This window comes from Gorilla gorilla, chromosome 3, assembly GCF_029281585.2.
Source record: "Gorilla gorilla gorilla isolate KB3781 chromosome 3, NHGRI_mGorGor1-v2.1_pri, whole genome shotgun sequence".
NCBI lineage: Eukaryota > Metazoa > Chordata > Mammalia > Primates > Hominidae > Gorilla > Gorilla gorilla.
In genome coordinates, this window is record NC_073227.2 from 135,232,316 (window position 1) to 135,258,670 (window position 26,355).

General features: G+C 35.4%; 1 protein-coding gene across 1 annotated transcript in view; it reads right to left on the reverse strand.

The window, feature by feature from the left end:
* Window positions 1-420: 420 nt before the first annotated feature.
* The window catches only part of LOC101137932 (N-deacetylase and N-sulfotransferase 4), a 249,438-nt gene continuing 223,503 nt past the window's right edge, over window positions 421-26,355 (reverse strand). Inside the window, exons 7-13 of the mRNA XM_004040311.5 lie at window positions 24,719-24,815; window positions 20,207-20,330; window positions 18,131-18,305; window positions 11,707-11,877; window positions 5,946-6,055; window positions 2,439-2,541; window positions 421-583 (exon numbers count right to left, since the gene is read on the reverse strand). Of these exons, the coding sequence (XP_004040359.3) occupies window positions 464-583; window positions 2,439-2,541; window positions 5,946-6,055; window positions 11,707-11,877; window positions 18,131-18,305; window positions 20,207-20,330; window positions 24,719-24,815 (900 nt within the window). The 3' untranslated portion in view covers window positions 421-463. The remainder of the gene's footprint in view (window positions 584-2,438; window positions 2,542-5,945; window positions 6,056-11,706; window positions 11,878-18,130; window positions 18,306-20,206; window positions 20,331-24,718; window positions 24,816-26,355) is intronic.

Sequence of the window (26,355 nt, forward strand, 5' to 3'; positions counted from 1 at the left end):
ATGGGGTTACATAATTCCCTCTCATAATAAAAGCAAAATTGTTTTTAAATTCTCAAGGGGGGAATGTTAGCCCTTAATTCAAATATTGAGTTACGACTAACCTCATTTACTTGGTTTTTCCTTAAAATTTTAACTGGTCACTTGTATATAATCCAGATTATCAGTCGTACATAGAGTATCTGAAACTTATGCTTAACATAGGAACTGGGCTGTGCTATGATCTATACACTAGAAACTGGATAATGCCACAAACCCCCACATAATCTCCCAAAAGTTTACACAGGGATTGATGCTAGTAATTGTCAATGCGTGCATATATAACAGTTTTCATTTTATGAAAAAGGCTGAAGGAAATTTATTCACACAGTTCTTTGTTGACAATCACAAGTGCTTGAGAATAAAGGTGGATTTTTTTTTTTAAACACTAAAAATATCTTGAGAGGCTTGGTTCTTGTCTCCAGTGCTATCTCACTTTCTGCAGTTCCTGTCTCAGCCATGATGGCAGAGGCTGTCCCAGTCTGTGTAGCAGTTTGGATAGTTCCACATTATGATCTCGGTAGTAATTAGAGAGGAACGTTCTAGACTGGAAAGAAAAAAAGAAGAACTTGAAAGAAGCCCTTTGTTTCATCAAACAGGATATTGTAATCTATATTTCTTAAGGAATATATCTACTACAGTATACGTGTCTACAACATATTATATTTCTTGTATTTTTCCTCAAATATCAGTTATTTTTACCTTTTGAAAATATTTGGCGAAGGTGTAGCTACAAAATAGAAATAGGACCAAGTATATCCTATATGGCTTATCTGTCATTATGGCACGTATTTATTGTGGGATATATGAAGTCTACACAGAAAGAAAAAATGATGACAGGAGTGTAATACTAGAGATAAATGAGATAGGGACCGCATGAGGAATGAAATTTATGGAGGTAAGCTAGATAAATGTACATACATTTTTTTTGAAAATTGGCCCATAAGATAAAAATTGAATGTGAGCATAATCATAAAAACTAAAATTCACTATTACAAATAATAACTTGCAATATTATGTAAAATTTTTATACATTTACTCAGAGCTGAAATATATTTCTTTAGTCACTAAGAGCTTTTGGTTTCCAAAATATTATAAGGTCTCTGAAGCCTGATCCTTTTTGCAATTCTTATATTTCTAATCATGTTGCAGGGATGCGCCGTTATTAGACAAATGCTAAAAAAAAGTGAATGGTTTTAGTTTTATATTTCTCTTTCATCTACACAGATTTCTGGAAAACAGGACATTTCTAATTGGACTTTCTTTCTGGATATCACCTATATTATAACCCAATTGGCAGAGTTCCATCTCTTTGATAAAATTGGAGATGAACACTTTTCCTGTTGCTGGCATAGGTAACAATGCCTCCTTCATTATTTTCCATTTGGTCCAAGATCCACCATCTCTCTTAAGCCCTCCTCAATATTTTAACACAAATGGTCTTTTTCCACATAAAACTCCCTTAGCAACTTTTGTGTATACTGTGGAAATGGATTTAAGACAACTACATTTCATCTTGGAACGTTCACCAGGTATTTCATTATGTTTCTTCCCTTAAACCAGATTGTAAACACTTCACATTTCGGATAAGATGTTTATAGTAGTAGTGGGAACATTACATTTATTTCTTGGTGGATTAAAGTGATTTCTGAAACCCTTTTGAAATTATTGAGTTCAAAAATGTAGCTTAAGGACCTTCTAGTACATCTATTTCCATAGTAACCCATGAATCACCTGCATCCCCCTTTGCCCACCTTGCAGTAAGAGAAATATGTATGATACCTGGCTGAGCCAATTGCTGGCTGGTTTTCCAAGCCTGTTCTACCAGATAAGGCATTTCTTCTCATATCCTCACTTCTATTGAAATATTTTCCTGCCGTTTTCTGGTTTCGTTTGTCATTGTTTTATGTTTTTATGTCCCTAATACAAATCACTGGATATAACTAATTTATCGTGTAGTAAATCTGAGTTCACAACTGTTTTATCTTTGTATTCTTTCCATTGCTTAGCCCAGTTCCACCTGTAATGTAGGCCTTGAATATCTGTATTGAATATATAATAATGATACTTGAATATTTTATCCAAAATCACTTGTTTAGTAAACTATTTAAGTGCCTTAAGCATTTGGAAATGAGTCATTTTTTAGTAAATATTTATTTTTGAATTGCATTCAAATGGCAAATAATTTCTAGGAATGTATATTAATTCTTAATATCTATCTACTGATTATCTATCTATCTATCATTTCTATGTGTCAATTATCTCTATCATCCTCTAAGTATATAAAATTATTAATTGCAAGGGAAGAGCAGAAAAAGGAAGCAAATTTCTTGTTACTAGTTTTGAAATAGCTGTTTGCAAATATTTTTGCTAGAGTAATTCAAAGATTAAAAAATTATTACCTCTGGATCCATAGGTGGATATTTTCGGCCTTTGCTTTTTCCAAGGCATTTTGTCTTTCCTCCTTCCAGTAATTGACACCAAAAACCCTTTTGGGGATCAAACCTACAGTACATAAAACATATAATGATTACAAATTGTATGCAGAATTTTCAGTGAGACAGCCTCACCAATTGAATAAAGGAAATGTATTTTTGTATGCCCACTGATTTAATTTAATTCATTTTTACAGATATTTATTTAGCTGATTTGAGAGAGGCTGAGATGAAAGAAGCTATATGTTATTATATATTTTAAGTAGCTATACTATGATGAAAAAAGAAATAGATCTTTAGTTTACTTTTACATGAAAATTTTTAACTTAAGTTCCTTAGCTTACCTACGCATCCATAAAAGATCAAAGACCAATAACTAAAATTACAGCCAATATATAAAGGAACTTTAGGATACTTTATTTACTTATGGATGTGATTTCAAAGATATGTTAACAGACTTATTTGAAATCATTCACTGGTATATATTAAAGGGGTTGAATGTAATGTAGGTATACTTCTGTGAATATAAACATGAATTAAAGCTTTCAGTTCAGAAATTATTGCATTTTTTACAGTTCAAAATGCTTACACTTTTCAAAAAACAAATTAGAAGTGTAAAAATAAAGTGGAAGATTAGACAACCTCTTATTTCTCTTGTTGAAGGCAGATAATCTGTTAGATAATTCAGGTACCTATATTCTTACAGAAAACTCTAATGTCGTTTTGCTCACATAGCTGCACTGAGTTATAAAAGAAAGGATGTGTGGCCTAATTTGTTTTTAAAAGTCAAATATGTAAGAATTTTTGTTTAGGACTAACAGGAGAGGAAAAACGGAAGAATGAACCAAATAAGAAGGGAAATTTTAAGTTCATTACTATGGGACTTGCTGCATGCATAAAACATCGAAAAGGTTTGCATTTTTGTTGCTCAGCAGATGTTTTAGAAGGATGAAGCATAATTGACTGGGATGTAAAGTTAATTAGTTGCAGAATATTTTGTTGCCCTGGGCCCATTCCTATAATACCGGTGCACCTGAAATTTGCTTCTGTACATATGTGAATTCATTTAGGGGGAGAGGGAAGTTTTCTTCACAGTTCTCTGCCCAACCTATTATTAGAGACCTGAACCTTGCAGTCCAAGTTGTCCTAGTACATGTTGTAAATTAAAATTAAATACATCACTAGTTAAATGGATAAAAGAAAGACAGAGTCATTTCCAACCTGGACTTTTCAATCTGCTCTTTGCCTGTCACAGTCCTTTCTCCTGTTTTCATTAATTTCCCAAGAGTAAACAACAATTCAGCATGCTGTATAAAATGAGATGAAGAAGTTGGCATAACAGTGCCCCTAAACATTGTTTTCTGCCTCAGGATGAGAATATTTAACTGCATTAAGGTAAAATACAGCCCTGGCAGCAAAGTCAACATATTTATACACATGCTGAGAGCATCTCCTTTGCTCTCAGGTAATGCCGAGGTCTCAGGATGGGCTATGGTCTCTCCTTGTTATCCACAGCAGCTGTTGTAAGGCACAGCTTAATACAATCAGAGAAAGGAGAGCCCTCCAGAATACCGAAAGTCATTTTTTTTTAGATAGGGTTGTCATAACCTTGAATCTACATGATTTTGCTGTCCTGGTTTCATTTATTGCATTGGCAACTTCATATGCCTTAGGTCTAACAAAGGACATTTATCCTCTCTAAGTTATATCAATTCATTACTTTGTGGTTTTACTTTAGTAGGCATGAAATTGTGAAATTAAGATGCAAAGGCTGCCTCAATATAACTGTTAGGCAACTTTTAGTACATGAGTTGGTTGTGGTTTCAGTTTTTTTTATTCTACTGAACATCACTATAGTTATTAATTTTTGTGATGTGTGAGACATATTAAAAACGACATATTTTGTACTTGTTTGTAATCTCTCCTTCAAAAGTGTAATTTTACAGGTTTATCGAACCATAAACAGCTATTTTTCATAAACAGGATAGAAACATTACCTCAACTACTGCTGAGAGGCAGGAAAAGAAAGCCAACATCAGTAACTATTAATACAAACATATTATAGGAAGCTTCGTTTACTTAATTAACAGGAATAGGCCTTGTGTTGTTGTTATTTCCATGTGTAGGTAAAAACTTCATTAAGGTTGTTTTAGTGGATAAGGAACAACCCAATCTTATTACTGCTTTTCCTGTTCCTCTGTTAGCCTCTCTAATTGTCTAATTGCTGATTCTAATCTGCTGCGAACTGGGAAATTATATAATTGCGCTTGTTAGAATTTTGTCAAAATTTCACAGGTTTTGTATCAGACCTTGTGGGAGAGGCTTTTATGAGTAAAGTACAATCCCTTTTAAGGTATATTTTGGCTACTTGTTTTTGTTTGTCATTCTGCTTCTTTTACATTTCTCCCCATTTTTAATTATAAAAATATATGGTTTTATTTTCCCAAGATGACAGCAATCATATCTCCCATCCCACATTCATTCCCACTGGTGATACTGTCCCACCCCACCAAGAGGTGCAGTCTTGTTTTTCTCCCCTTGGATTTGGACTGGCTTTAGTGACTATTGTAACAAGTAGAATGTAGTCTAAGTTATACTGTGTGACTGGCAGGTCTAGGTCAGAGAAGGACTTGGCTGTCTTGGACCACATGCTCCCTTGACTTATTGCTCCCTCTTGGAACACAGCCACCACAGGGTGAGAAAGCCAAGTCATCCAGGAGGCCTCATGGAGCGTCTTCAACCCACTGATCTCAGCCTTTGAGCCACGCCAGTCCGGGATTCAGAGACGTGAATAAAGGAGACTCCAGATGATTTCAGGTCCCAGTCATCTGAGTCAAAGCCAGATATTCAAGTCTTCCAGGCTGTGGCTCTAAACATCGTGAGCAAAGACAAGCCATCCTTCTGTATCCTGTCTAATTCCTGACCCACAGATTCCATGAGCATAATAAAATAATGGTCATTATAAGCCACTAGGCTTTGGGATGGTTTGTCATGCAACAATAAATAGCTGGAACAGTATACATGATTATATTTGGTTATAAATAATTTAATAAATACAGAATAAAACATGAATATACTCATTTCCCAATTCTGCCCTAAATATTGCATTTCATTTCTAACCTGTAAATTTCTTGAAAGAGGATATAATATCTTTTTCACCTTTGTAAACTAAATTTCTAGGACACTTTCTGCACAGGTAGGCATGTAAAAAATTTACTTAATCAAACTGATAACAGGGAAAACTCACAAAAAGAAGAATTTGCAATAATATAACATATACTTTATAAAATAAAGTATTTCTCATATTTAAAAGAGAAACACTACATGATTGATGAGGATATTCCTTTGATTGCTTGTAGGTAGCATAGGATGTATAAATTCTAGCTAGTATTAATGATGTTATATACACACCTACCAGTGATAATTTATGATGGCAAATAATGGAAATGAAATCAAGCATGACAATAGACTCACGTTAGTGCTTCAGAGTAATTATAATGAGGTGTAACTCCCAGAAACTTCTGGACTTCATCCATCACAGTAGCTGGGTCAGATCTCAGCTGCTGTCCATCAATAATTAGCAACTGTAAAGTCAGAAATAGTCACTTTATGAAGAAAAAAATTAAATTGAATAGACTGTGATGCCTTCCTTTACCTGGTGTGACATTCATAAATTAGATCAGTGTGAATAGGAAGCAAATATGCCCTACTTAGAATACATCTGAATGTTTATTATTCTTGCATCCTTCCACATAAACAATAAAGTTTGCCATAGGCATCATTTCTTGTGAATTATCAAGTTATAGCCCTTAACTTGCTTTTTGTAAATCAGAGGTAAACATAGACACTTTCTTGATTTAGTGCTTCAGTAGAAACATAATTTTCCATTTGTTGTGTGATCAGATAATTATCCAGCCTACCAAATTCCTATTAGCTAACCCTGGAGCTTAGGGCTCAGAAATAGTGGTCATCCAAATGAAAATCACCCATCTAATCTTAAACGAACAAGACAGAGGGAGGAGAAATGTTTGTCCGTGCCTTACTGATCACTGGATCACTGCCCTAGAATATCATAATCGTCAAAGGCATACTGGAAAAGGCCGGGCGCAGTGGCTCACAACTGTAATCCCAGCACTTTGGGAGGCTGAGGTGGGTGGATCACCTGAGGTCAGGAGTTCGAGACCAGCCTGACCCACAAGGTGAAACCCTGTCTCTACTAAAAATACAAAAATTAGCCAATCATGGTGGCAGGCACCTGTAGTCCCAGCTACATGGGAGGCTGAGACAGGAGAATTGCTTGAACCCAGGAGGCAGAGGTTGCAGTGAGCCAACATTGTGCCACTGCACTCCAGCCTGGGTGATGGAGCGAGACTCCATCTCAAAAAAAAAAAAAAAAAAAAGGAATACTGGAAAAAGGTCAATGGTAAGGCCCAGCTACTAGGGCTTCAATTTGCCCTGAGCTGAAAGACAGAATATTAAAGTTATGCTTTTTTTGTTAAGTCTCTGCCAGGTTTTGATATTAGGATGATGTTGGCCTTATAAAATGAGTTAGGGAGGAGTCCCTCTTTGTAACTCTGGTAGAATTCGGCTGTGAAGCAGTCTGATCCTGTGTTTTTGGTGGTAGGCTATTAATTACTGCCTCAAATTTAGAACTTGTTATCGGTCTATTCAGGGATTTGACTTCTTCCTGGTTTAGTCTTGGGAAGGTGTATGTGTCCAGGAATTTATCCATTTCTTCTAGATTTTCTAGTTTATTTGCATAGAGGCGTTTATAGTATTCTCTGATGACAGTTTGTATTTCTGTGGGATCAATGGTAATATCCCCTTTATCACTTTTTGTTGTGTCTATTCGATTCTTCTCTCTTTTCTTCTTCATTAGTCTAGCTAGCTAGTGGTCCATATATTTTTTTAATCTTTTCAAAAAACCAGCTCTTGGATTCATGGATTTTTTGAAAGGTTTTTCGTGTCTATCTCCTTCAGTTCTGCTCTAATTTTCTAATTTTAGTTATTTCTTGTCTTCTGCTATCTTTTGAATTTGTTTGCTCTTGCTTCTCTAGTTCTTTTAATTATGATGTTAGAGTGTTGATTTTAGATCTTTCCAGCTTTCTGTTGTCATTTAGTGGTATAAATTTCCCTCTTAAGACTGCTTTACCTGTGTCCCAGTGATTCTGGTACGTTGTCTCTTTATTTTCATTTATTTCAAAGAACTTCTTTATTTCTGCCTTAATTTTGTTATTTACCCAGTAGTCATCCAGGAGCAGGTTGCTCAGTTTCCGTGTAGTTGTGCGGTTTTGAGTGAGTTTCTTAATCCTGAGTTCTAATTTGATTGCACTGTGGTCTGAGAGACTGTTTGTTATGATTTCCATTCTTTTGCATTTGCTGAAGAGTGTTTTACTTCCCATTATGTGGTCAATTTTAGAATACATGCTGTGTGGTGTGGAGAAGAATGTATATTCTGTTGATTTGGAGTGGAGAGTTCTGTAGATGTCTATTAGTTCCATTTAGTCCAGAGCTGAGTTCAATTCCTGTATATCCTTGTTAATTTTCTGTCATTGTTCTAATATTGACAGTGGGGTGTTAAAGTTTCCCACCATTATTGTGTGGGAGTCTAAGTCTCTTTGTAGGTGTTTAAGAACTTGTTATATGAATCTGGGTGCACCTGTATTTGGTGCATATATATTTAAGATAGTTAGATCTTCTTGCTGCGTTGATCCCTTTACCATTATTTAATGCCCTTCTTTGTCTTTTTGGATCTTTGTTAGTTTAAAGTCTGCTTTATCAGAGACTAGGATTGCAACCTCTGCATTTTTTTTTCTTTCCACTTGCTTTGTAATATTCCTCCATTCCTTTATTTTGAGCCTATGTGCGTCTTTGCACGTGAGATGGGTCTCCTGAATACAGCACACCAGTGGGCCTTGAATATGTATCTGATTTGCCAATCTGTGTCTTTGAACTGGGGCATTTAACCCATTTACATTTAAGGTTAATATTGTTATGTACGAATTTGATTCTGTTATCATGATGCTAGCTGGTTATTTTGTACATTACTTAATACAGTTTCTTCATAGTGTCATCGGTCTTTATATTTTGATGTGTTTTTGCAGGGTTGGTGCAGGTTTTTCCTTGCCATATTTAGTGCTTCCGTCAGGAGCTCTTGTAAGGCAGGCCTGGTGGTGATAAAATCCCTCAGCATTTGCTTCTATGTAAATAATTCTATTTCTCTTTCACTTATGAAGCTTAGCGTGGCTAAATATGAAATTCTTTTTTCCGTTTGAAAACTCTTTTCTTTAAGGGTGTTTAATATTGGCCCCCACTCTCTTCTGGGTTGTAGGGTTTCTGCAGAGATCTGCTGTTAGTCTGATGGACTTCCCTTTGTAGGTAACCTGACCTTTCTCTCTGACTGCCCTTAACATTTTTTTCTTCGTTTCAACCTTGGAGAATCTGACGATTATGTGTCTTAGGGTGGTCTTCTCATGGAGTATCTTAGTGGTGATCTCTGTATTTCTTGAATTTGAATGTTGGCCTGTCTTGCTAGGTAGGGGAAGTTCTCCTGCATAATATCCTGAATTGTGTTTTCCAACTTGGTTCCATTCTCCCTGTCACATTCAAGTACACCAATCAATTGTAGCTTTGGTCTTTTCACATAGTCCCATATTTCTTGGAGGCTTTGTTCATTCCTTTTTATTCTTTGTTCTCTAATCTTGTCTTCACACCTTATTTCAGTAAGTTGATCTTCAATCTCTGATAGCTTTCATTCTGCTTGATCGATTCGGCTATTGATACTTGTGTATGTTTCACAAAGTTCTCATGCTGTGTTTTTCAGCTCCATCACGCCATTTAGGTTCCTTTCTAAACTGGTTATTCTAGTTAGCAGTTCCTGTAACATTTACCAAGTTCTTAGCTTCCTTGCATTGGGTTACAACATGTTCCTTTAGCTCAGAGGAGTTTGTTATTATCCACCTTCTGAAGCCTACTTCTGTCAATTCATCAATCTCATCCTGTGTCCAGTTTTGTGCCTTTGCTGGAGAGGAGTTGGAATCATTTGGAGGAGAAGAGGCATTCTGGTTTTTGAAATTTTCATCATTTTTGCACTGGTTTTTCCTCATCTTCATGGATTTATCTATCTTTGATCTTTGAGGCTGATAACCTTTGGATGGGGTTTTTGTGTGGGGGTACTTTATGTTGATGTTTCATATGGAACCAAAAAAAGAGCCCGTATAGCCAAGACAATCCTAAGCAAAAAGAACAAAGCTGGAGGCGTCATGCTACCTGACTTCAAACTATAGTACAAGGCTACAGTAACCAAACAAGCATGGTACTGGCACCAAAACAGATATACAGACCAATGAAACACAACAGAGGCCTCAGAAATAACACCACACATCTACAAACATCTGATCTTTGACAAACCTGACAAAAACAAGCAATGAGGAAAGGATTCCCTATTTACTAAATGGTGTTGGGAAAACTGGCTAGCCATATGCAGAAAACTGAAACTGGACCCCTTCCTTACACTTTATACAAAAATTAACTCAAGATGGATTAAAGATTTAAGTATAAGACCTAAAACCATGAAAATCCTAGAAGAAAACCTAGGCAATACCATTCAGGACATAGGCATGGGCAAAGACTTTATGACTAAAACACACAAAGCAATGGCAACAAAAGCCAAAATTAACAAATGGGATCTAATTAAACTAAAGAGCTTCTGCACAGCAAAAGAAACTATCATCAGAGTGAACAGACTACCTACAGAATGGGAGAAAATTTTTGCAATCCATCTGACAGAGGGTTAATATCCAGAATCTACAAGGAACTTAAACAAATTTACAAGAAAAAAACAATCTCATCAAGAAGTAGGCAAAGTATATGAACAGACACTTCTCAAAAGAAGACATTTATGCGATCAACAAACATATGGAAAAATCTTATCATCACTGTTCATTAGAGAAATGCAAATCAAAACCACAATGAGATACCATCTCATGCCAGTTAGAATGGTGATCATTAAAAAGTCAGGAAACAACAGACGCTGGAGAGAATGTGGAGAAATAGGAATGCTTTTACATTGTTGGTGGGAGTGTAAATTAGCTCAACCATTGTGGAAGACAGTATGGCAATTCTTCAAGGATCTAGAGCCAGAGCTACCATTTGACCCAGCAATCCCATTACTGGGTATATACCCAAAAGATTATAAATCATTCTAATATAAAGTCACATGTACACGTATGTTCATTGCAGCACTATTCACAATAGCAAAGACTTGGAACCAGCCCAATGCCCATCAATTTTAGACTGGATAAAGCAAATATGGCACATATACACCATGGAATACTATGCAGCTATAAAAAAGGATGAGTTCATGTCCTTTGCAGGGACATGGATGAAGCTGGAAACCATCATTGCCAGCAAACTAACACAGGAACAGAAAACCAAATTCCGCATGTTCTCACTCATAAATGGGAGTTGAACAATGAGAACATATAGGCACAGGGAGGGGAACATCACACACTGTGGCCTGTCAGGGGTGTGGGGCAAGGCGAGGGATAGCATTAGGAGAAATACCTAATGTAGGTGATGGATTCTTGCGTGCGGCGAACCACCGTGGCACATGTATACTTTTATGTAACAAACCTGCATGTTCTGCACATGTAGCCCAGAACTTTTTTTTTTTTTTGAAGATCAATACAAAAAAAATATATGGATGCCTTTTTTCAAATCCTTATTTCTTGGTCTATCTCATGTTCCTGTAGCCATTATAACACTCCCCATTTGGCAGCCTAGTGCATGACCTTCTTTCCTTATAAGGGACATACAGAACAAACAACATGCAGGTATCTGCATGTGGTGTTTCGTAAAGTTGTTGTCTAACTGGCTGTTGTACTGGTAGTTGAGAGTTGTTGCCCACAAATCACATGATGTCTCCTGTATGAGAACTTATCACTTTGAGACTAGCTACTGTTCAAAAGAAGATTGTAAGAGTGTGTTTTAGAGATATTTATCATGTTAATAGTATTAATAAAATTAAAAATGTAAAATGCACATTTCTTCCTTACTTATCATTGTCTCTGATTATAAATCACTGTCTGTGGCAATGTTAATTCCCATTTTCTGCTTGTCAGTGCAATACAATCATGATAAACAGAAGAAAGTAATTTCAAGACATTATAATAAAATATAAAATTTCGGGACATTATAATAAAATAAACAGAAGAAAGTAATTTCAGGACATTACCTGAGAAGTAGCAAAGTAAGTTAGCCATCTTTCTATGTGGACTGCATACCATCCAGGTACTAGGCATCTTCTCTGCAAAGTTTTTAAGTCAGATGGAGCCCAATGTCCTGTTGAAATAACTTCATAGAAATTGAACCTCAGAGCAGCTGGATCTCCATGTGATCGTTGGTGCTTTAACAAGAAAGTCAATTGTAAAGTTAGATTTTTTTTAATGCCTGTGTAGATATGCATATGTGTATGGGTGAGCACATGCATGTGTGTGTTTGGTGTGTATGTATAAATGTGTGTGTCCTTTATGTCACAAAATAACAAATCAAATACTTAATTTTAGAATGAAAATAAATGAATGAAATGAAATAGAATGACAACTGTATACATTGGAATACCCATTGGCACACTGCTTATTTTAAAGTAAATTAAAGTACAAGCCTTCACTATATATCAAGTGGTATACACATAAACTTGTAGTTATATTTATGTCTAAAGTGGTTAGGTGCAAGGCAGAGGTAGGATGTGAGGATTTTCTTCATGGATATTATTAAGACTGAGAAGATGTCAGAGACCAGACAAATCAAGCCTAATTAAAAATTTAGATTTTGCAAGAATAATCTTTTTAAGAGTAGTCTTACATGTTTCTTGGGTCACTGTTCCATTACTGCCACTCCTTCAGATTCTGACATTTCCCCAATATCCCTGTGTATCAGGTGCTATGGGTACAGAGAAAGCCGCTATCTATTTCTCATGCTTGTTTAGATGTCATATTCATATTACATCACCCAAGGTCCTTTCTGTTTGAAAGGGTTTCTACCTAAACCTGCTAATTCATGAATACTGCTTCACTTCTACTTTTCAGTATCAAATCCTGAGTCACACCAAACTATCATTGGTCAAACAGGAAAGAGCCCAGCTCAGTGAGAGATAAATTTAACAGTCAATACAATTTAACAAGCATTATTTAAGCTTCTTTCCAGAACAAAGATCTGAGATAGATCCTGGAGACGAAAAGATATAAGACATAACCACTCTCTTCAAAGAAATCAGATCTAGTGTGGAAGACAATAGATTGGAATAAAGTTGTATATTTGACATATTTGATTAGAGGTAGAAGTTACTTGATGTGACAGCCAGATCAGTAAGGGATTAATTCTGACTGCAGCATGAAAGGACTTTTCAACTGTTGAAGCTTTCAAGCTAAAATGTAAGGAGACAGATTGTGATAATCAGAAAAACAAAACCACCAAACACATGTGAAAAGTAAGAGGACTTCGTCATCTAAGGTAAGTTTGAGCTAAGATAGATGAGGTATGTGGGAATAAGTGTTGTGAAACTTCTAAAAGTGAATTTGAAGAAATTCTAGTGTAGGGTAAATGTGGAAGTATACTGGTCCGTGCTATGACTGTGTAATGGCTGGCCTTATGTGTGAGTGATGGATCTTATGTGTGAGTTAGAAATAAAAATAACTAGAAAAGTAAAGATGATTAGGAATTGATGAATGGTTAAAGAATAATTAGTAAGTGGCATACACTTTTGAAGTTCTCTTGTTGTTGTATATTTATTGATATTTTTACATGTGTATACCTTATGCTGAGTATATAGATTATATAACTCATTTAATTAACAAAATGTGTAGAAATTATATAATTTCAATGAAGAATAAGAAACACACTACATACATATTTAATACAGTAATGCTAAAATGTCTACCTTAAGCAGTGATAATATGAAACTGTGCTTAATCTGTTCTATATTGACTTTTACCAGTTTAGCACCAACTTTTGTTTATATTCTTGCAACTAAGTAGATTAGCATAAAAATATGACCATGAAGTCACAAAAGGACATATTTTATGGAAAAACAGCACTATAGCTCCTCTGCAAGGTCTGTTACAAAAATGTGGGGTAGAAATTACAGTGGCAGGTGACATTTGTAGGAGTTTCTGAATTATGCCTGCTGAGCTTTGGATTTACGGTATTTACTGAATAGACAGGACTAGCTAAGTAATAGGCTACATTATTTTGAAATGTGGAGCAGTGTGGGGCCCTGCTCACTGCAATATAGCAATAAAAAGTACTATCAGAAAAAATAATTCCTTTCAAACCTGTATGTATGTTCAAAGAATTTATTTGAAAAAGCAAGCACAGAGAGGCACACACATCATAAAGATTCTCTTTTATTGAACTGGTTTAATCTATGTGAAAAAAAAAGATTCACTTAAATCTGCTCTAGGTAGTGACCATACTTTCTGCTAGGGAAATGTTTAACATTTTCCTCAATTGCTTAAATTCAAAACTTTAAGGCTTCACGCTTTAATGCTTTTGGTATACTGAAAAAATAAGTTTATCTCGCTTTGCAATGAGTGTTCACAAAGTGAGAAAGACATAACTTGTACCTTGTGGGAAATACTGACTTGTGTATTAGGTAAATTCTGATGGTAGTTTATAAATTTTGCTTCCAATCTAAGTGTTTCTTTTGGATCCCAACTACTTGACCTCCAGTTTGCAATGTCACATTTTTCTATACATCAGTATTTGTCTTCAGTAATACATTTTTTATTAAATAAATTTTGAAAAATCAAGAAAAAGGAAAAAAATGAAATTACTTGTTCTCCTACTCCACCCTTCAAAAATTCCCTTTTAGTCTTCTTTACTTTGGTATTAATTTGTATATGCACTAAGTTTGTACATACACAAAATGCACTCACATCGTTGGGATTTTGGTATATATACACTGTTACCATCATAACTTCAAGATTACCAACTTGTATTAGGCCATCATTGCTGTAGGCGAATTTACATTTTTGTTGTCAGCTTTATCGCACCACTGTATAATGATTTCACATCCTCTTTTTTTCCTCTTCTCAAACTGCTGTGTCCTCAAACTATCACCCTCTTTTCATCAGATTAACTCATTCCAGGCTTCTCAAAGGAAGGAGAGACCATCACAGTCACTTCAATTTTTCCATCTCAGGTCTTTGGATTTACCAGTGTCTACATTCATCCCCTCTTCTATCCCTTAAGTTTCAACCCAGGGATTCTCAAACATAGGCCTGTTGATAGAATACAGTGTGTCTACGAACTTGGATCAGCAAAAGAAAAAAAAGAAAAACGACAAAAATACTTTTTGTGGCAGGGCGCGGTGGCTCACGCCTGTAATCCCAGCACTTTGGGAGGCCGAGGCAAGCAGATCACGAGTTCAGGAGATTGGGGAAAACACGATGAAAACCCGTCTCTACTAAAAAAAAAAAAAAAAAAAAAAATTAGCCGGGCATGGTGGCACACGCCTGTAGTCCCAGCTACTCAGGAGGCTGAGGCAGGAGAATGGCATGAACCTGGGAGGTGAAGGTTGCAGTGAGCCGAGATCACGCCATTGCACTCCAACCTGGGCGACAGAGTGAGACTCCATTAAAAAAAAAACAAAAAAGCAACAACAACAAAAAACTTTGTTTTCAGTAATTACTGAATGGAATATATGTAGACAACAGCCACAGTATTTATTGTACTGTGATTGTGATTTTACCACCAATAAAAATCAGTTATTTTATATCCCATTACCAGTGTCTTAGATATATCAAAATGTTGCTTATGGTCACTACTATTTCAAAGTTATTATAGTACTAGACTCATCATTATCATATGATGTAGTACTAGACTCATCAAATCATATATCATATATCATGATATAGTACTAGACTCATCAAATTATCATATGATGATTTAATTAAAAAGTTTGTTACTGATGGAAAAAGTATTTCACATTAACATAGCAGTTTCTTTTGTATACATATTTAGTTTTAGGCTTTTAAAATATATTTTTGAAACACTTACAGGAACCATCAGACAGCTAGAAGAATCTCAACACAAGAAAACTTAAGAACTCAGAATGGAGGCAGGGTTGCCCCTGGTCCCACCATCTAAGCCATTTCCTATAGCCATTCTTTCCTGTATCTCCGCAGAGTTGGTTACCTATTTTCTCTTCTGGGCCTTTAACCTCTCTTTTTCTTTGGAAATGACATGAAATCAACACTACTACAGATCACGTTTTCTCAGTTCTACTTCTACTTCTATGTAATAAACCAGTGTCCTGTTTTACCCCTTCAAAATCACTCTTGGAGTCTTTCGCAAGTGCTGCCTCTATTTCTTCACCCCTAATTACTTCTTTTTTCACCAAAATCCATCTGGCTTTGCTCTTTTTTACTCTCTTGCTAAGGGCTCCACTTCCCTCCACATCTTTCGCTTTGCCTAATGGTTTGATTTTTTAGCAGCTTTTGGAATTGTTGTCACCCCTCCATCTGGCAGCACTCTCTTCCCTTCGAATCAGTGCCACTGCACTCCTGATTTTTTTCTTCTATTTTGGCTATATTTTCTTGTCTTTCTTGGCGCCTCATCCCGCTCTGCACTTTTCATCTCTAAACTCTTTCCTCAGGTGATTTCACCATTTATATGGCCATGGCTTCATACCTCTGATTCACAAATATCTAGCTCAGACTTCTCCCAGAGTGTCAGCTGACTTTACTGTTGTTTTGATAATGAAGGTTCATTCATCATGATCATAATCCACACTTTTTTAGTCCCCACCTCCCACCTCACCCCACCCTCCTGTATACTGGAGCGATTCTTTTTTCATGGGAATGTGTGGCCATCATCTAGGTGCCCAGATTGGAAATTTGTTTCATCCTTGACACTATGTTCTCACCAAATTCTGTTGATTTTAATGTCTAAATATCTCTGAATACTTATTCTTCATTCAGTTTCTACTTACCATTTTTGTCTACACCATTTCCATACCTCAGTAGGTCTATTGCAATAGCCTCAAGTGTGATTTCTCCAAAGAGTCATTTGTCCTATTCCAGTTTCTTCAAATAGCAGATAATGTGATGTATTGTAAAAGAAAATCTGGTAGTCACACACTGGCTACTGTTTTTCAAAGGCTTTCAGTTGCTCAACAAATGGCAGAGCCAGATGGTTCTAGCCCTAGTGTGCCTCTCAGCTGCAACTCCTATAGGTCTCTACCTAGGATTTTCCCACTAGCCACGTGGAATTTCTTCTAGCTCTTTAAATGTGCCATGATTCTTTATATCCAATGCATTTAACATATACTGTATCCTCTATTCCACCTTTCTTCTATTCTCACTCAGGGAATATCTACTTGTCCTTCAGTTTTAGGTCTTAAGTTTATTTTCTTATGCAATGCTTTCAGAGAACCTTTACATACTTCCTCACAGTACATTCACAATGTTTAATTACATATCATTATGATTATTTAATATCTACACATTAGACAAACAACTTTTAATTACTATTTTATTAATTAAAACCACAGTTAAACGTTGCTGCAGAATATTCCATTTTAGTATGACATGAATCTATGTCAATGAACACTTTCCTCTTGTTATTATTTTTGTAGATAGTGCTGCAATGCTCCTAAACATTTGTCCGTCCTTTTGAAGTTTCCCTTATGATCAATTACAGAAGGGGAATCACATCACTAAAAGATCTTTACATCCTTTTTTGTAATTATTGCCAAATGAGTTTTCAGAAAATATCCTAAGTGTACCTTCTATTGGAACACTTGAGAACCTTTGTAATCACTTTCTTGCCAGCAGAGAAAAACATCATAATTGTTGTCAAGATACTAAAAAAAGAATGGGCTGGGCTTGGTGGCTCATACTTGTAGTCCCAAAATTTTGGGAGGCTGAGGTTGGTGGATTGCTCGAGCCCGGGAGTTCAAGACCAGCCTGGGCAACATGGTGAAACCCCATCTCCACAAAAAATATAAAACAAATAGGCAGGTGTGGTGGTGTGTGCCTGTAGTCTCAGCTACTTGGGAGGCTGAGGCAGGAGGATAATTTCAGCCCAGGAGGGAGAGGCTGCAGTGAGCTATGATCACGCCACTGCACGCCAGCCTGGGTAATAGTGTGAGACCTGGTCTCCAATTGGGTTGATTATTTTCACATAAATTGTTGCACTGTTGTTTTTTTGTGTGTGATTGTTTAGCTGTGCCTTTTGTTCACTTTGCTCATTTTTCTACTGCGATATTTTACTTATTTATTTATTAACTTGGACGAAACTTTTATAAAATAAAGCTCTATGCCATTCACCATGTATTGTCACTCTAGATACTGACTTTTAAATTTGTTAATTTTTGATAAATCAACATTCTACATGTTTATACAGCTTAGGAAATCTATTAATTCTTTGGTGATGTGTGATTTTTTAAATAATTATTTTATGCCTGAAAGTTCTTGCCCAACTTGGTACGAGTTAAATATACAGCTCACATTTCTCATATTTTTTGGTGGGGGTTGGGCGTTTAGATATTCTTACATTTGACTTTTCATATATTTAGGTTCTATTCTGGTTATTTTTCATTGCCTCCATTTAAGCTATAACAAAATGCTTTTAGCCGATTTTTTTACTGACCATACCTGGTACCAAGAGTATGCCCTGTCTGAGGGGTCAATGAGGATGGTGATGATCTTGGCTTTGGGGACAAGAGATGCAGCTCGTTTTGGAGCTTCTTCCGAATGGAAGTAATTAGCACTCTTTTCAAACAGAAAGTCACTTGTAGTATTGGATGGTGTAGGGAAAAAGTCCATATACCTGAAGGCAGAGAAAGACAATTAATTAATCTGAAAATAATTTTTCTTGCCATATTCTGAATGTGAAATAATTGGAACGTTTTAATATTCATTTATAGCTATTTCTGATTATTATGCTGTTATAGTTTAAATAATAGATATTCTATACACATCGAATGTGAAGTCAACCCAAAATATTCCTCTTCTAATGACCCATTTTGGGCATGGGAAGGAGTGAGGTGAAATAGGTAGGTCAATAAGGGTCAAAGGAAAAGTACTATACATTTGGGCAGATGTTCTGTGCTATAAAACTCCAATTCCAGAAATACTATTTGCCTGTGGCAGACAGCAAATTACACTATATTGTTTAGTTGATATTAAAAAATAGTAAATTTATGTTTGCAAATTTGAATGCAGAAATTATTCCGTGAGATTAAAGTTCACAAGACAGAAAAATGTGTAAGTCTGAATAGCTATAAAACACCAACAATTTTAGGGCATGGCGGTTCTCTTCCTTCTTAATTTCTTCGTAATTTGTAGTATACGTAGCAATGTGAACACTTTATAGTCTATCTAGAGTAATTAAGGGGATATTTCCTGCCAGTTGATCCTGTGGTGCCTCAGTAGGTTCCCTCCTCCATATGCTGTCAAAACGTTCCTCTGCGTGTGGATTATGGAATCAATATGTTCTGAGGTTAATTCAGTGCAAGTATTTAATTATGTGTGTAACCCTCCTTACAGCTCATCACTTCTCTCACCCTCAAATGTTCTAGAAATAAATAATAAGAGCAATTAAGAATTCATATAAGACACTTATTTCCCTCTTTGACATTTGTTATTATGTTTCCCAAATGCGGAGTGGTGAAGAGTCTCATCTATATTCCTGCTAAACAATTTGTGTTCCATTTGGGCTCACAGATCAGAGAAAATTGCCGTTCTGCTTTTAATAACCTGCATGCAATTCCAAAGGTTATTCAGCCTTTTAAAAGTAAGGTAGGATATAATGTCCCAGATGCAGAGTCGACACATCTCCAACAACAATGGGAACCTTGATCTGCTCGCCGGTATTGCACCTGCCCAACTCTGATCCTAGCTGTACCTTAAAAAAATGTGTCTTTCATTGCAAACAGGTTCATGCATGATGATGACACACAAACTTACATGCTGCAGATGTGTGCATTGAGGGGAATTTTCCTCAGGTGAGATTTGCTTTATATACCTGTGAACTGGAAATTAAATTCAGGACCATGTTTTCTTGAAAAATTGGAATAGAGCTAGAAAAAATCACCAGAGTGAAAATCATTTCCAATATCAGGTTTGTTCTATTTTAGTTTAGGGGAAATACTGTGATTTTATTTTTTTCATAATTTATCATGTGTTACTTAATATTTATTTTATGTACGTGTGTGACTAGAATTGATATGGTTTTGAAAATGTCCTGTTATTATTTGCATGACAAATATCAGCCTATATTATAACAAAACTTATAGTTTATGTGGTTAATGAAGATACATGTCACGAATTATAAAATAAACTACTGATTTATTTGTTGCCTGAAACATTGTTGTGAAGACAAATTATGTGTTCAGAAAAAAATTAGGCACAGTTAAATAATGCTATGCTTAAAGAGAATTTTAAATACCCTTATGAATAATTTGGATGAAATATATCCCATAATGTTTTTTATTCAATCATATTAATTTAGCAGAAAAATATTATCATTATTGCACTGTCCAAATCACATTATAGGCAACACTGATTAAACATATCATCATTATAAATTAATTTCTAATTCACTGTGGTAGAACTGAGCATAACAAATTTATCCAGTAATTATGCAGATGCCACACATACATCTGTAATTGCTCTGCAGTGATTGAGCATGTGTTAATAATGGAATTTATTTTTTGTTATTTTTCTTACCAGTCTATTCCTTTGTGATAGTTGTTGCCATTAAAGAACTGAACTTCCTCAAATGTCTTGGGACTAGGGAGATTGCTGATGATTGAAGGATGCATAAGAAGAAATAAATAAAGTGCAGTTGTTCCTATTACACAAAAAGAAAGTAAAAGGTTATATGGCAATAAGAGACAAAATATTATTTCAGCATATTTTTGCTCAAAAAGTAATATTAAAATAATCAACTATTTCCAGTGTCAAAATGATTTCCTTAAAATCAACTAGATGCATTCCATGCAGCCACAATCTAAGTGTTCTATTTTTAGTCTTCATGATTCTATTGATCAGAATGCCTGATTTAATATTAGCACATGGCCAAAGTAAAGCAGACTGATGATGCAGCTAGTGTGGCACTGCGGAAGTCATGCAGCTCAACTTTCCTCCAGGAGTCAGGTGAGTGGCTAAAGCATGAAGGGCAAGGGTCCTTCTGTCTCCATCTTTATCATTAGGCATTGTATCTTAACTGGTGGGTCTTCAATTAGCATTGAAATTCAGATGAATGAAATCAAACTATTTAACAGAGGTTGATGTGCTACTCTGTGTATGGTCCGGAAGTAACTCTTGATTAAGAAAACACATTTGCTGCCCTCAATGAACTTAAAGTCCATGTGTGGACTTGGACAAGTACACAAGTAATTGTGATGTTGTGGGACAGGTGCCATAATGAGAGAAGACCAGAGCACCTTTCCAATATATGAGAAAATGGGTGATTTAGACTTGGGAAATCAGTGACAGATTCTAGGAGGAAGTGTATTCTAATACTTTTCCTTAAAAACATAAGTGTTACACAGCAAGGTTGAAAGAAGAAGGCAGGACTCTTGAAAGATGGCTGCTTCAATGACTTATCTGGCAAAATATGACAATCAAGTCTGCTAATTTGAGCACTAGATAGAGCAGACTGGCTGATAGAAACCACCTGTGTGCACATTGCAGAAGTCTCAAATGTAATCTCTGAACCTTATTTCCCTCAGAGCAAGGCCAGAGACTGGCAGCTATAGCAGAAAGAACTCATGAACTGACTGGGTCATCATAACTCTCATAAATCAAGACTTTTCTTCTGGAAAAGGTAAACTGTTCTGTGATACATTGGAGTGAGCAGCAGTTGTTAGATTTCCTAGCCTAGCAGAGCTGCAGACAAGCTACATAGGTGGGCTGGCAGAACAACTATCATTGCAAATGGGATCTGGAAGTAGACAAGGCCAGCAGATAATTGGCATTTTGTTCACATATACCTTAAGCTCATATGAGCAAAGGCTACTGCGCTTTGAGTATTAATGAGATTGCCGCCCTTTTAGATCCTCACAGCTTTACATGGCCACCAAGAGATAATGAGTAGCTAAAGGGAAGAACATAACAACAGATCCATGGGGACCAACCACCTTGATGGAAGACATGTTAAAACACCTAGAATGAAACACTGTGTGCGAAATAAGATGGAAAAATTAATAAATGCCCTAGGGAGATGTAATTACTAATTTAAAAAGATTTAAGGAATAACAAATATGAAATCGAATTATACAAACTTGATTAAAAGAATGAAGGAGACAGAACTGGTTAAGAACTAAATTAGAGTCTTAAAGTTTAGACAGGAGAAATCTCTCAGCCACACTGAAAAATACAGATGTAATAGTTATGAGGGACGAGGGGCATCCTCAAGAGCTTATATGGTTTACTCCTAAATATAACAGGAGTTTAAAAACGAGAAAATGTGAGAAGATCAAAAACAAAAAATGTTCTAGGGAAATGAATTAGCAATAGAGTAGAAACTGGAAGGAAACATGAAATCTAGAAGTTTTTTTAAAAAATACTTTTTAAGATAACACTTTCTTAAGGGGGGTGAAGAGAAAGAGAGATTTGAGACACACAAAACACAAATGAGAAAATTGATAGTTTAACATTCCTAAGGTATTGAAGGTAGATGAATGCAGGGCACAGATAAAAATATTCTTTAGTTGTTGATTATCTAAATATAGACACTTTATAGCCTCACTCAGTAATAAGTAGAAATGTTTAATTACCCTGTTGGTCACATAATTGTACCCAGATCTCCCCTGGCCTACAGAAAGCCAAAGCCTTTATGTTCTGCACACATACCTTCATGCCTCCAGGACCTTAAGGGACATCAAGAGGCATCTGATAGGGAGGAGAGAGCAAGCACTCTCAACTAGAAACAGAAAAAATGTGGCTTGATATTCATGTAATCAGCCATAAAATCTGGGCCCATTACCTCAAAATGCACATTTTAAAAATTATCACCTAAATTTTTCATCTATCCTTGACATTAATTTTCTATCAATTTTTTTTACCTCATTTCCTTTTGTATCAACTTCTTTAGTATAAATATTTCATGGAAGAAGAGGAAAAAATCCTATACTAATAGAAACTATTCTATTTTATATATAATCAACTCCTCCTTAGTTTTAATGTACGGGGATAAGCCAGGCAAATCATGAGACATTAATATTGACAATGTGAACACTGATCTTCTGAAAGATCTAAGGCCAATGAGTTATGCTCTTATAATTGTTGTGCTAAATGTAACCCTATGAGAATCCTCTTTTTACATTGACAATACCAGAATTTGAGTCTGAATGATGAAGGATGAATATCTGTTCAAAGGCTCACAAGGGACTATGATTTGAACTTTGAGTCCCTTAAGTCTAAGGTCTCTAAGTCTATGTCCATCATCTCTGCCTATTTCTCTTCTCCCCTTCCTCATTCCCTGACCGACTTTCAGCCCGCAGGAATCTCTTCTAGGATTCAGCAATGGCAAAGTGAAATATCACGTCTTTCCATTCTCACCTCACAAAAACTGAGCAAATAGGAGTTTGGGAACCACTTTTGTACCTCATGCTTCTTGTAAGAGATGCATGCACCACATTTAAGTCACTGAAAGACAAGTTTGCATTTAAGGGAAGATTGGCAACACGTATTTGTGACCCCCCTGCAGTGAATTTATAGTCTCTGACAGCACTGGGTGTTTTGCCAACTGAAGCAATAAGAAGAACAAACTATGACTTCAGACTTCTACAATTGGATTTTAAGAATTACTACAACCGTTTTTATATTAGAAGAATATTTTCATAGCCTGTGAAATATTATTACCATCTGATTCCTTTGTTTTAAGATCTTATTTGTTTGTTTGTCTTAGGAAAGCCAAAACCAGCTAAATGCTTTATCATTTCCATACTGGTAGGTCAAATATGAAAATCTAAAGGTATAGCTTAATGTCTTTATGAATGCAAACAACAAGAAAGAAACATAGATTTACAGTTACTAAGCTGTAATTTTCTCACAGAACTAAAACATAATAATATTCAATGACAAATGATAGGGGATACATCTTTCTATTAGATTTTTAACACAATTTTACAACACAGGAGTGTTTTATTTCTTTATTAGTCACTCCAGAGTTAGCAATGCTGTAAGGGAGTTGGTAGAAAATTAATGTACATTTTAAACAACAACAAAAGTGATCTATCTGAAAATATGTGTTGCTCTTTCCCCCGCCTGCACATGTGTTAACTTACTGTTGTAATACAATTTATATTCGTAGAGAAAGAAAAGATTTCAACAACCAATATTTAATAGTCCGGAAATTTTGCCCACAACTTTTAAAATGACCTACTTACTTGTATTACAAATATCTTCATCTGGGCCAGGCTTATTTATTGAGACTGTTTGTTTTCTGTTATGGTTTGTGCACTCACTGATGAAAATGCTTCTAGTCAAAGTAGTGAATTCAAAATACAGCAACTCAATAAAAACTTTAATTAATCAGGACATGAGCAAAGTGTATAAAACTGTCACATACTGAAGAAAGTATAAAATATTCTAATTGAAAGTGTCATCTCATTGGTGAAATGCTTTCACTCTCCTTTACTGCATTCTTATACAGTTGTCCTTCAGTGCATGAGAGAATACCAAGGAAAAAATACCTGATGAACTTCAAGTGTTTCGGAAAGTAAGTCCATACCATGCTAATACCTAATGATTGATTTTTTTAAAGGAATCACACATGTAAAATATTTGAAAGTAATCATGGCAGTGACTCTGAATAAAAATCAATTCAAAGGCTGATGTACCAGATAAAATAGTTTGAATCGGGCCAAAACATGTTTTTATAAATTGCTTTAGAAATTAATTAAATAAAGCCAAAAAAGTAAAAATTAAAGATGAGGTACAACAACTGAGACACATAAGTTCAAAGTTGTCCAAATTTGGCATGTATGTTGAACAGTTTTAAAGTTCATAAAGAATTTAGTGTTTAAGGCTAATTAGTGGGAAACTTTAAGATCCTCTTGAGGTTCATGGTATAAATACGAATCATGGAGATGACAAGCAGTTCAAATAATAAACTTGCATGGATAGCTAAATATTTCACAAAGAAAAATCTAATCTGATAAATCCATATACCAATGTATTTCATAAAATATTTTTAAAAAGGATATAAGTAGCACAATTGGCTATTTTTACCTGTTTTTTGTGGACCAATTACTAGAAATTTTGGTAAGTGGTCACAAGTTTTCTCTCTGGACCAGATGTCTTTGTGTCGTTTATCATCACATGGATTCTGCAAGAAGGAAGAATAAGTAACCTCACAGTGTAATGACTGTCTGGCTCTGTTCTCTAAAACTTGTTTAAAAGATGGAATCAAATTCTGGCCTAATACCTTAGAACTTGGAGTTAGATCTCACTCTGGTTCTCTGATTTCCAAGTCTTTTTTAAATAAAGTTATTGACACCTTCCTTATCTCAAGGCTGGGACTCAGCATCAAGTCCTTCCTGTTGTTATCATCTTTCAGCGTTTGGCAAGGCTCTAATCCCTGTGATACTACTCTATTTCTTGGTTTATGTTTTATGTCTATATATCAGAGGACTTGACTTAACCTGGTTTCATCATAGTTACTCATATTACTGTGTTCTCCCTAATCATTCCTATTTTTTTCTCCCTAGAGGCTGGAATGCTATCCTTGAATTCCAGACTTGGCCAACTTTTCCTTTTCATTTCATTTCATGTTTTGATTCAGATATTCCCATGGTTTGGCCACATCTTATAAGCTGATAGCTTCCAGATCAGTGTCCAGCCTCTACCTCCCTCCTGAGCTCTAGACTTAAGGTTTTATATTGCAAATATATCATTTTTGTATAGATACGGTGAGGAAATTTCAGACTCAACATACCCAATGTATCCATTGGTCCAATATTATGCCCATCTAACCTACACTTCCAGTGCCAGTTTTTATTTCATTCTATCTGGCTGACTCTAATTTATTACCAAAATCATTACTCTTTTGAGAATTAAAAGGGCTTTTAAAATTAAAAGGATAAAATTTTTGAAATATTTATTGACTGCCATATTGGTTTTATTATATTGGTGACCTACACAATAATTATATTCAAGATGATTGTCACAAGTAAAAGTATTTTTAAAAGACATATACCTTGGAAATTAAAACATTCAATTTTTATATTTATTATCCAAATATTAACAATGAAACAAGAAGGAAAAACATTTATGGTTCATATTTCTGTACTTTAATTAGTTCCTTTTTCACTTAATTTTTAATTTTTTAATTTTTAATTTTATGGCTACATAGTGGGTATATACATTTTTGAAATACATCAGATATTTTGATACAGGCATACAATACATAATAATCACATCAGGGTAAATGGGGTATCCATTACTTCAAGCATTTATCATTTCTTGTATTACAAATGTTCTAATTTTATGCTTTTGGTTATTTTAAATGTAAAATAAATTATTGTTGACTGTAGTCACCTTGTTGTGCTATTAAATACTAGATTTTATTCATTCGATCTAACTATATTTTTGCACCCATTAACAATCCCCATTCCCAGCACCTCCACTTTCCTTCCCAGCCCCTGGTAACCATCACTGTATGCTCTATCTCCATGAGTTCAATTGTTTTAATTTTAAGCTCTTACAAATGCATGAGAACATGTGAAGTTTGCCTTTTTGTGCCTGGCTTATTTCACTTAACGTAATATCCTTAGGTTTCATCCATGGTGTTGAAAATGACAAAATCTCATTCTTGTTCATGGCTGAATAGTACTTCATTGTGTATAAGTACCACATTCCCTTCATTC